The 13168-nt window shown below is 33.3% G+C and overlaps 1 protein-coding gene across 5 annotated transcripts in view; it reads right to left on the bottom strand.

Moving 5' to 3' along the window:
• Window positions 1–783: 783 nt before the first annotated feature.
• Window positions 784–13168, bottom strand: part of GABPA (GA binding protein transcription factor subunit alpha) — a 39018-nt gene continuing 26633 nt past the window's right edge. For 4 of the 5 annotated variants that reach the window (XM_017654230.3, XM_017654229.3, XM_017654231.3 and 1 more), the window contains exons 7-10: window positions 10302–10355; window positions 9245–9385; window positions 8818–9010; window positions 784–4271 (exon numbers count right to left, since the gene is read on the bottom strand). In XM_017654230.3, the coding sequence (XP_017509719.2) occupies window positions 4043–4271; window positions 8818–9010; window positions 9245–9385; window positions 10302–10355 (617 nt within the window). In that variant the 3' untranslated portion in view covers window positions 784–4042. Of the gene's footprint in view, window positions 4272–6209; window positions 6271–8817; window positions 9011–9244; window positions 9386–10301; window positions 10356–13168 lie in introns of all 5 variants that reach the window. The other variant, XM_073231840.1, reaches the window with a different exon arrangement.

Genomic DNA, 13168 nt, shown 5'->3' with positions numbered 1-13168 from the left:
CTCCCCCCATATACTCATTTTTATTTATGGAAGTTTCACTCTGTGACAAATTGGAAATAAAAAGTGGTCCTTCACCCCAGAAAGTTTTAAAAGCAGTGTTCAAAACCAGTTTACTAGTGGTAAAAAGGCTTTTTAAACATGCACTTAGCTTGCAAATTAAGCATTAAAGTCATATACACACACAAAAAAATCAGTGTCTTGGGAGAAAAATATACCTGATTTCCTGATGATTTTCATCACTTCAAAAGAGATAAAATTGGATTGTTTTTATAGTAATTTATTTCACTTAAGCCAGAATTTAAGCCTGTCAGTCAATTTGATCATTACTTGACCATAAACAGCACAAGTCATGCATTCTCCTTTCCCTTTCAGTTCCTTTATACTCTGATCTTGGGTGAAACAGCCTGTTACTACTACTCAGCCAACATGGACAAGTAATTTTGTTTTAATTAAAAAAGAAGGCTTTACCTTGTATTTCTAACTTAACAATAATGAGTATGCCTTTTGACAAGTACTGAGTCACCATTTTTTTTGTTGCCATTCTAAAACACTTCAGCTTTATAGGTGGGATTTCATTTATTTTTTTAAAAAGACTAAACTCTTAACACCTAATTTTAGTTCAGTGAAATCTGTTTTCCTCATATTATAGTTTTTGAGTAAAGCTTACGGGAATCATATGTACAATACATCAGAAAAGGACTATCATATTTTCATCCAACCTAAACCAGGAAAGTTGAGACATTTGTATGGAGAAAAGAAACTTCTAAATAGAAAACACAAAAATATACCATATAATAGTTTTATTTTTCTTATTTTGCTATTTTTACATTTTATGCACAAATATTTTTTATCTGAGCAAAAATAGAAAGTAATTGTTTTATGTAAAATTATAAAATAAAAACCACCAAGAAATACATAATTGTTATTATGACAGTATATTGTCTTTATTTAAAGAGTAAAAATGTATGCAAAAATCCTCCTCCCTTTTACAAAAGATTGAGTATATTTTTTTCTGGCAGCAAGTGAAGTATCACTGAAATATCAGTATTTTTACACCCTTTAGATATGAAGACACTAAGTCAAGAGGTTGTTTTGCAATTATGAAGCATTTCTGTGCTATTTCAAAGATAGCTAGTTTTTTTTAAAAGGCAGTAGCACAAAATAATGAAAATGGAAGACCTCACCAAAAGTATTTTGGAGGCAGAATCCTTTAAAAGAAACATCATACTTGAGTTTCACCATTAATTGGGGAAAAACAACTAATTTTTCCTCACTGATACAAGAAATTAATGTGATGAGTTGATCCATATGAAAATCAACCACATAAAGTAATTCTGCCTAATTTGATTTTCTGATGCCAACATAAACTTCAAAACTTCAGGCCAGCAAGATACATATAAAAATGGGTTCAGTGAGACCCTCATGTGGAAAACAAGTTTTAAAACAAAAATGAACATCTCATTGTTTTTGTACGTACACAGTATAAAAGATGACCAATAATTTTACCTTTCGTCCTTTGACTATACTAGAAATTCTCCTATGGAAAACCTTTTCATACAAACAGAGCAAAGAATGAATAGCATGAATTGCTTTTTCTTTCACAACACGTTCTCTCTCAATAATTAAGAGACAACTACCTGGCTTTCTGATAACTGTTAACTTCAATAAGGACAGTGGAAATAGTTTCTGTGTAAGTTGAGACAAAGTAATGGAAGTTTCTTGAATGAACTGGGGAAATTAGTTCTCTTATTTTACCTATGTTATGGCATATAAAATGAAGGTGAGAGGGGAGGGATGAAGAAGAGAACTAGCAACTGATCACATATGAGAACTGTTTCTGTTCAGATTATAATGAAGAATAAAATAAAAACAGATGAAGAAAATGGATAGATTTAAAAAAAAACATCTGAGAAATGCTTGAAGAGGAAAAAAAATAGTTTGATTTTAGTGATCTAAAGGAAATATAGATGTTCTTTGCCTTAAAAAGATATATACATATAATAAAGGAAGGCTATCTTCTTGGCAGACACCTTAACATAGTTTCCCCAAAAGCATTTTAAATCTAAAAATCAAGAATTTCAGCCTCTTCATAATACTTCAGAAGAGTATATTTTACTTTTAAAACTTTGACTTGTCAACTTCCCAGGCCATAAGATCGTGCAAAAACCTTCTTTTTAGCTGTTACGTAAAACTAGAACTTCTATGTATTATTTCATATTGCTATTTTACTTATTCTTGCAATTACAGCACCCAAATTAAGCTAATAATCTGCTAGTCTATTCTGTGTTTATAAAAGGTAAAAATGGAAGTTAAAAATCTTATTCTTCTTAGATATGTACTTCAGGGTCTTAAAGGACTTAATACAGTAATAAAAATGAACTGACATTACAAATTGTAGTCCTATAACACAGCACTTAAAATTATGAGTTGAAGTTATCAGAAAAGAAGATCACAGATTCCTCTTCTCCATCTTTTTTGTAATATCCCTGCCTCCTATGGTTCATTGTAAACCACTATTTAGTACTGGTAGCAGCAACTGCTAACTGTGCCACCAGGACTGTATCACCATAGCTCTTTTCTGCCCTTTAGTCAAAAGCCTTAACTGAACTCTTAGAAAGCTGTTTGGGGGGATGGATTTAAAGGAAACGATGAGGGAGAAGGTGCATAAAGTTAATATGTGAGGACCAATCTTCTGCCATAAGAGAATTAAAAGCTATTTACCAGTAGCTTATATCATGATTCATGCATAATACCTTAACCACCAGAAAAAAAAAAGGAAAGTGAGCAAGCAGACAAGCAAAAAGACATTTCTAGCCATTTCTGTTTAGTGATGGCTTGTGGGAAGTGAAGAGTTTCATATGTGCAAGAATCATTTAAGTCTTTAAGAAATTTTAATGATTTACTACCTTTTGAAACCTTTTTGAATATCATTGTGTCTTCATATGTATGTATGTGCATAAACACATATATATAATGGTCAATTGGGCATGTATTTATATGTATACTCACACACATATAATACTCAAAAGGAAAAAATTTAATGGAAATTTTAAGACAAGACTGCTTATATTGGAGGTCAAAATTTCCTTTTAATACTATTTGCAAGTAATTTACTAATTACTAATGTCTTAAAAGGTAAAGTATTGTTGACTCAGTTAAAGTCTTCATGTTATATAAGGTAATTTAAAAAAAAAGGGAATCCAAACTAAACCAAATTTTATTTTCTGTCTGAAGTATATATACCTTTTCAGTTTTTAAATCTCTGACACGAAAAACAGCGATCATTTCAGATTTTTCTAATAGCTGGTTTATTAAAATTAAATGCCTCTCTTAAAATAATTTAAATTCTTGGCCTGACATTACAAGTAATCTATAAAGAAAATCCTTAAAATTGGCCTGAGTTAAGCCAGATTTAAACCTGGATCTCTTCCTTCAGTACTGCTCTTCTGCCAGTTGACTTATTCTCCTTTACTTCCAAATATATAAGCTATTTTAATTACTTGATACTTAGTTTAGTAATTTATTATTATAATTTTATTCGATATGAATATTGTAGCTCTGCTTGATTAGATGAAACAGGCACACATGCTTTAGCTATGAAAACCTCCATTTTCTGGTTCTATGTAAAGCAACATCTAAAGCAGCAGAGGGGAGAAACAGTTATATTTTCAAAAATAGTTAAGCCTAACTGTTTCCTGGAGATACTTCAATTATTTTCATCCTCAGATGCTAGTGGCTATTTTTGGTAGGGCTAGACATTAATACTGACCAGTTTAGCTTTTTCCTGACTGTTAAACTGTCCCACAGTGAGCCTGACTTCACACTGAAGACATTGTGGTGATCCTTTAACATACACATATTCTAAAATATATGCTCAAAGTAAAAAGATCCAATTCACAAGAGTATGAAATATTTATAAAAAAATCATGCATCAGATTGTACAGTCTAGAAATAAAAGAAGATTCAAATTCAATAATAAAGGTAAGAGCAATACTTGCTCTAATATTTAAGAAAGACATAAGACTACCAGAACATCCTGGTTTCAATTATCCTTTTCTGTTTGCAGAGAAGCAGTAGCCAGGGCTACTGCTGTGACTGGCTGGGCAATGCCATGGAGCTGCATCTTTGCAAGTTTCTTCTGTTCACATTCTGTGACCAAACGGTTCAACTCTGCTGCACTGTATCCAATAAGAGTCTTCAAGTCACAGACAAACTTGTATACAAATCTCTTGCCTTGAACTTTACAAATCATGTCCCCATCATAATAATACCTTTGAAAGAGAAAAACACATTAAAATTACTGAAAATAATTTTGGACTCCTTACAATATTTCACGACTCTTCCATAAGCAGAATCCTCATAGAGTATTTCATCTACCACAACAGCAATTAACATTGACGTTATATAGAAATTTAATGCTACTATCCAAAGAAACTTCAAAACATGACTTACTAAAATTTCAATGCTCAGTATTTCAGAACTTCATAAGCTAATTTTTCAAAGCATCTTTTCAACAATTTAATAAAATACTGACTTAAAAATAAACATTATTAAATTATAAAAAAACATCTTGGGAGTGGGAATAGAACCTAAGAACAAGGGCTCTGAGTCAGAATGCCAAGATTCAAAATCTAGCATCTCAACTTACTACCTCTGTGACCACAGAAAGCCATTTTCTCTAAGTTTTTATTCCTCATGTATAAAATGAGGTTAAAAACAGTACTTACCCTTACAGAGTCGTTGAGGATTAAAAGGTTTGCAAAATGCTTAGCACACAGACTGTCACATAGCCTTCTATAAAATATAAGCTACCTTAATGAAGAGCCCTTACAGTATGAAGAAATTTTTAATATGCATATTCTAGACTGTTGGAATGCTCACTTTTTTTTGTCTTGCACAAAGTCCTTTATTATGCAGCCATGACATGTACTTATATCATTTTAATATGTAATGGTTTTCCTTTCAGAAAAATTCTCCCCAATAGGGAGCCTCAAAAGTCTAAGGAAGGGATAGAAAGAGAAGATCCAGAAAAACAGGAAAGAAGACATCATAAAGAAACAAGACTTCTAAGCCTACAAAGGCTATTTGGGGAAATCACTCTAAAAGTCTAGTTTATGGCTGCTTTCTATGGAGATGGAAATAGAGTTAGATTTATATTTACTTTGCAGAACAGACTATTTACCACTGTGTACTGCCAATTTCAGTAATAGTAAAAAAGGTTAAGTCAAGGCTTTTCTAGGCTGGCAGATTGTGAAGCCTTTATTTTAAAATTGTACTGCCCAGGTTACCAAAGGGGAGGGGGTAAGGAAGGGCGGGTAGGGAGGGAGAGAGAAGGGGATTCAGGGGTATTATGATTGGCACACATGGTATGGGGGGGATCATGAGGAAGACAGTATAGCACAGAGAAGGCAAATAGTGACTATGTGGCATCTTACTACACTGAAGGACAGTGACTGCAATGGGGTATGGAGGGGGACTCAGTAATATGGGTGAATGTAGTAACCACATTGTTTTTTATGTGAAAACTTCATAAGAGTATATATCAATAATACCTTAATACAAATAAAAAATAAATAAAATAAAATTGTACTGCCCATTTGCACCTGACAATAAGCAGCTACAACAAAACTTCTATTTACAAAAGTACCAGTGGTGTAACTACCACATTTAGCAGATGTTTATTATAAAAGTCACTTAGACTTTTATAATCAAGAGTCCATTAATAAAAAGACTAACTTACACACAGGAAATTATGTCACCTTCTGCTGATTCCAGAACAGCAACACTGTAACAGTTATGTTCACTTTCCCAGTAGATGTATAACACGTTGAGCATAGACTTGTGTTTCCTTTTGTGCCAATATATTAACATAGAGCTTAGATCTCAGCCTGCAAACTACCAATTGCTTGTCATGCAGTTTAAAATGCTATTGGCATTTCAATTTCTTAAGAAAATTTCTATATAGGCCATAACAAATAGACAGCTGAGAAAAACGTAAAATGAAGGAAAGTGGTTTTATATTACAAGGATGAAAATGGGATTGGTATAATCTTATGTTTCTTATGGTAAGAGGTGCTAAAAAATATACACACTATGTGTTAATTTACTTAATACTTCCTTCCACCTAGTAGACACATCAATCATATATAATAGCATTCACTGCATTTTTTCCCTCCCTAAAATGAAGAAAGTAGAAAGGTATACAATACCTGTATTTTCATGGATATTCTTTCTTCCCTCTTTTTTTTGTATTTTGAAACTTTTTTTAACCTTTTAAATTGTGAAATAGATTACATAAACAGAAAGGACACAAAAGTGAACAGCACAGCAATATTACAAAGTGAACATTCACTGTTAAGTATGACTTAGGTCAGGAAACAGAATACTGCCTGCACCCCAGAAACCCTCCACAACACCCTCTAGTCATCACTCCTCCCTTGGTCTAAAAGGTAAACACAACCCCATTTCATGATAGCAATTCATTGCTCTTATTTATATTCACCCAAATATGCATCCCTAAATAATCTAATTTAGTTTTCCTGCTTTTTGAACTTTACTATATAAATGCTTTTTGACTCTTTCACTGAACATTATGTCTGTGAGGTTCATCCATAACAGTGCTTTGTAGCTGTAGTTCATTTTCATGGATACACATACACTCATATATCACAATTTATTTATTCTCTCCACTGCTGACAGATATTTGGGTGGTTCCGGTTTTTAGATGTTGTAAATAATGCTGCTATGAACATGTATTTGGACATAGTGTACATTTTCATTTGGTAAGTATTTAGGAGAGAAACTGTTGGGTTACAGGTTACAATCTACATTATTCCTATAAAAAGTGTAGAAGCATTCTGTTTCATATTCTCACCAATACTTGGTACTGGCAGTCATTTTAATTTTAGACATTCTGGGATGTGCATTTTATACTGTTTTATTGTGGTTTTAAACTATATTTCTGTAGTTAATAATGAGGTACACTACTGCATATAGTCATTTGCTATTGCATAATCTCTAGTCTCAAGTGTCTATTTAAGTCTCCTGCCCATTTTTTTCTATTTTCTTCCTACTGATTTATAAAAGTTCTTTAGATATTCCAGATACAACTCTTATGTCAGCTATGTGTGGCTTGCCTTTCATTCTCTTGATGACGGATTCTGAAGACCAAAAATTTAAATGTAGTCCAATCCATTCATCTTTTCCACCAGCGTTACTGCTTCTGGTTGTTTAATGTTCTACCTCACTACCAAAGTCATGGAGGTATTTCTGGATGCTTTCCTATTTTACTTCCCACATTTACATCTATAAGCTACATGGAACTGGATTTTAGTATGGTACAAGGAGGGAGTTAAGTTTCTCTTCTTGTCCATATGGACAGTCAACTGTCCCAGCTCCACTGACTGAAAAGTAGGACTTTCCTTCCTATCTCCTCCTCCCTACCATCTTTGTATCTATTGTAATCTACAGTCTATTTATCTATCCTAAGCAAACAGCAATGTCTTATTATTGTAGCTTTACAGTGAATCTCAGTAGCATGCAGAGCTAGTCTTCCCACTTTGTTAAATCTTCTTCAGGTGTCCTGGTTATCATGGTACTTAATATTTCCATATAAACTTTAAGATTATCTTGTCAAGTTCTACAAAAAAACTTACTCAGATGGTTATTGCACTGAAGCTTAGACCAATGTGAGGAGAACTGACATCTTAATTATTAATTCTAATAATTCATCTGTAATTTTGAGGGGACATATACGTACATAATCTTATTGATGGTGAAAAATGACAGTTTTATTTCTGATTATACTGAAAGGATCTTTACAGATAGTTGGCAAAGAGTTTGAGACTGAGTAAGTGATAAACAAATAGAAAATAAAGCATTTCAGTTACTTATGAATGCTAAGGAAAACAGTCATTTGGAGAAAGAAAAATAATCATGGTAGACATGTAATATTTCTTATTACATAGTCATGATCCTGTAACAACGAATACTGATCAAATCAAAACCTCTTTATCATTATATAATTACATTAGAATGAGAGGAGAAAGGGTGATGTGTGTGTGTGCATACAGTGATGAGGGGTAAACCATCTGTGTGAAATTCATAGACAATGCCCAGGTGAAACATGAAGTAGCAGAAAACACATTACTTCAAAATACAGAGGCAAAGTGCAGAACTAATTTAATATATATCCTCTTCTAAAAAAAAACCAGACATAATTCCATATCTTTCCTATATATCCTGCTTCTCAGGTATGTAAATGCATATACTGATGTTCCATCACTGTAGCTAAAGTGTAATTTTTGACAGTAATTCTGTCAAAAATTTCATATTACTTATGGGAGATCAAATAATTTTATTGTATTCCAATTAATGTAAAGGTTGGATATTCTGATTTAGGCACATTGTACAGGAAGAAAACAGGGAAATGAGTCAATATTTTATATCTAATTATAAAAACAGCATCTGCTTATTTGCTAAAATCTATAGTCACTCAATTCACCTATGTGACATTTTTATTACATAAATGATAAAAAAAATCCCAAAGAACAAATACGTTGCTTTTAAATAGAGTAAATTATGCTTTTAAGTCAGATAAAGACAAATAATTTTAGAATCATCGTTTTAAAAAACATTTTCTATCTCAAAATTTAAGTCATTTTTCACATAGCTGTGAAAATTGTAGCTTTTATATATAAAGAAAACATTTCTTGAACAAGCTAAGTATTTTAATATCATTATATAACAATGTCTATACCTAGGGTAAGATTTTTTAGGAAGGCTTAATATTTTTTTCAAAAAGTAATATACGCTTACCTTAATGCACGACTGAGTTTCTCATAGTTCATTGTAGGTTTATTTTTACGTTGCCCCCATTTTTGTGCAACCAGTTCAGGCTGATTTAGCTTAAACTCGCCTTCATCACCAACCCAGGAAATGCAGTCTCGAGCATCCTTGTCTGTAAGAAGTTCTAGCAAAAACTGCCACAGTTGGATTTGCCCATTGTTTCCTAAATTGACAAGAAGGAACAAGCATAGACCACAGTGCTATGGATTAACAGAGTGCCAAAGGCAATAAACAGGTTCTCTGGCTTGTATCTCAGTCATTCTAAAAAGAAATGTGTTTTACAATGCTATCTAAGTATTGCCAGAGAATAGTCATACTCACATTTTCATACAGAGAAATAAAACAAAATATAGATACTTCCAACAAAATTTATAAATACAAGACAATGCAAAAATACCTGTTCTGTTACCAGGTGAACTTCTATCTTCTCCTGAGATCCTTGGAGCTCTTTGTACTTTAGCTGCCTTTGCACTACTATTTATAACTTTAATGGTAGTTGGTGTAGCAGTCTGCACTGATGCTGGAATAATTTGCACAGCTGCGAAGAAAGGCAAGGAAGAAATTTTTTTTCCTTCCAATACAAGCAGTAAAAAAAAATTACTGAAAGACATAAAATGCAATGCTCCTCTAATTACCTCAACAAAGACATTATTTAAAAAAAACGTTAATCTACAAGTTTTGAACAAAATTACAAAAAAAGTTCAGAGGATAAAGTATGATGTGTGTACTATAGTTTGTGAATCTTAGTTTAGTGAATGTTTTATTTTCAAATAACTTAGTGGTACATATAGAGTTATGAAAACACTTATTTTAAAAATATTTGTTCATTAAAAATGGTTTATCCAATGTTGAAGAAAATGTGGACAACTGAGAACTCATTCATACCACCACTCTGAGAAAGACTTTGGCAGATACCTAGAAAGGTTGAAAGGGCAGAAACCCTATGATTTTGCAACTCGAAGATCTCACACACATTCTTGCACACTCATTCAATGATAATATGAAAAGTTTAAAAAAATAACAGCAGTGAACATGAATGAAATGAAGGTATTAACATGCAAGTACTAACACAGGCCTCATCACTTAAACGAAAGAACACGTTATAAAATCGTATGTACAATTTATTATCATTTTATCCCAAAATTTTGAACGTGTAAAATAATGCTATAAACATTACAGTAACTACATAGTTGGTAAATACATAAAATATGCATAGAATTAAAAATATCAAATTTAGGAATCATTTAAAAAGGGATCTATGGCAGGCAAACTTGATATACAAAGTTTCAATTCTTATGGTATATGCAGATATGTTATTAATTTATTTTTTGGTATATCTAAAATACTTCATAGAAAATTTAAAAATTAGTTTTCCTTTTTACTACCTTGCAGTACTGAATAAAATTTTTTTTAAATTTATTAATGGTCCATACATTATGGGCATGAATACTCACGTTGATCAATTGTAACTATCTCATTCATCTGTTGCTCTTGGCTTGCCAATACATCTGAAGAACACACATAAAAATTTTTGTTTTCTTTTAAAACCAGAAAGTCAAGCCCCAATACAGTAAAACTCAACTTAATAAACATGATCCTTTTAGAAAAAAGACCACACAAAACCAAGACCAACCAACCAAATAAACAAGAAAAACATTAAACAACTGAAACTTAGCTGGCACCACAACTTAAAAAATACTTGATAGCCACTTTATAAGGAAAAGATATTTTAAAGAGCAGTAACAAAGGGAAAGCTCCAGTTTCTTTGCATATTCAGAAAAGTTTTTCAGAGAACAATGGTTTTCTAAATATAAATATATCTAAATCTACTTATGTAAAACCATGTAAAACATGGAAATCTTCAAGATCAGATCAAAGATGAGAATATTCTTAGATAGCTAAATTTTCAATAAAATTGTAGCTGTCCTAAAGTCACAAATAAACTAATTCAACATGTCTACAAATACAGCTCTCTAACCTAAGAGTTAACCAGAAAAGGTCCTAATATAACCCTTTAGAGAACCATTCTTATTTATCTGTTGTTATTCCCTATTAAAATGTTATTCTTTACCTTTTAAACAAGAGTTACACCTCCCAGTCTGTTACTTTCACCCATTTAGTATCCATCACAGATTTTGAGTCCTGGGGCTCACAGTTCCATTTAGGATGCCATGCCAGGCCCTAGTTACAGACATATAGAGCTAGAAATAGCTGGAACACTAAAAAAAGGTCACAATCCTACCTTCAAATGGTACTTTTCTGGCAGGGGGAGGGGGGGGACCCTTAGTTTGGCAGTTTAAATAATTACATGGTACTACTAGTCTCAGATCCATGTGGGTAATAATCTTAGCACCCACTTCCTGGCTGTGTGATTGGCAAATTACTCAACTAACTTGAACATTAAATTCCTCATGAGAGACCCCTACCTACCACCTCATGAGGTTGTTGCGAGGATTAAAGGAAAATGTTTCAAAGAAGCACAGTATCTGAAACATAGATTAACTTTCAGTTAAGTGGAAGATGCTACTGTTCTATCTACATTTCTAGTTCTAAGCATTCTCCCCAAGAACTGTTGACTGTCTTAAAGAAAAATCCATGTCTTATATTTATGGTAGATTTTTCCCAAAATTTTATGAAAGTGCCTTCAAGAGGCAAAGTGCTATTTAAATTGTTCCATATGTTGACTGTAGATGAACACAAGTGCCTCAGCCTAAAAAGAGGCAAAAGAGAACGTCACTGTCATACAGCACAGGTGTTACCAACCTATAAGATCAGCTTCTAAGCCTTGATTCTCAGAATAGAGTTTGGTCTGATTTGTGAGAAATCTCAAGAGAGAAGGCAGAACACAAAAAGAGAGGGGTTTTTGAAAGCTTGGTTCAAGTCTTTATGGGTATCTAAATGTCATATTTCTCTGCAGCTCTCAAACTGTGGCCATGCACAAAAGAAGTCAAGTCCTAAGAGGCAAAGTTCTGGGTGATATGGAACCAGTTTATGAAGAAACTTTAGACACTGAAGGCATAAGGCAATTCTTTTTCCTAAAGAAAACTCAGCAAACTGACAGCTTTGCTTTTGGTGACAGAAGACAGATATTTACACCCAAAAGCACCTCATAGAGCTCTTAGTACTGGAACCTTTCCTGATTATCCTTCCCAAATACAGTAAGCCTCGGATGATATTTCAACATAAGGGGAATGCAGGAAGGTGGTTCAGGTGGGTAATCTAACACAGATCTCTAAAGAAGGAGCCCCGCCTGCATAAGACTGCTTCTCCTTGATCACTGAGGGAGAATAGGTCACAGATGCTAGGTTGGTGTCTTTCAGAGATACCCTGTAGACCTCTTTCTACAAAAGGGGCCAGAGGACTGGACTGTGCTCAAAGGGGGCTATTCTGAGAAGTGTGGCTTGTGAATTATAGAAAGTCTGCCAGAAATAACCTACATCATCCCACCAATCCTCCAATTCTGAACTAAGCATTACATTCCTAAGCCAGATGGGATTTCCCTGCCAGGGCAGAACAATCAATCATGGCCAAAGAAGAAATTCACTGATATACTAAACTAGACTGTGGACCTTTACTTTTGAAAACAAAACAACAGCAGAGCTTTTCTGAGGAAGACCCATTCTGTGGCAAGGAAATGGAAAGCCTCTTAAGATTCCTCTGCCCTGGTATTAGGAAAAAGTCTCTGAACTAGCTTTCAAGTTTGAGCAGCACTAGGAAAACCAGAAAGAGAAAACCACAACAAAGTGCTGACCTGGTGGAGACAGAAAAGCCATCAATTTAAGAAGAACTAAACTGTAATCTAAGCACTGTCTTTGTTCTATTCTTGAGAGTTCCTACAAAAAGTTTCAGTAACCATGACTCGCATGTTAAAAACCTGAAACAATTCAGTTTACCTTATTCATTTGAAAAACTCTGTAGAGAAGAAAACCTGTGAGATCAAGGACAAACCTTCAACCAGAACATTCAACTTATTTATCTAAGAACTGAAACTAGAAATAAACCCTATAAATATAAATGATTATACTAAATCTTTTAGTGTCATAGACCCCCACCCACCACCACCAATTTAAGACAATCTATGTAAGAGAGAAACTACAGATATAAACAAGGATGGAAAGCCTCCATTTCTTATTCAAAAGCAGAGAATGCACCCTGGATGAAAGCCCTAAACGTTCAATTACTGTGGAAGATTTCTTCATTGAGCTGTCCTCTTACTGGGCACATAGAATGAAATGTTACCAGTTAGATTTTCATCTATAATCACTACAAAAACAAAATTAGAGTTTTTCCTATTCATACATTCTGAAAAATACGTGGGTCT

The sequence above is a fragment of the Manis javanica genome, chromosome 3 (assembly GCF_040802235.1).
Source record: "Manis javanica isolate MJ-LG chromosome 3, MJ_LKY, whole genome shotgun sequence".
Lineage (NCBI taxonomy): Eukaryota > Metazoa > Chordata > Mammalia > Pholidota > Manidae > Manis > Manis javanica.
This window is presented reverse-complemented; position numbering and strand designations above follow the sequence as displayed.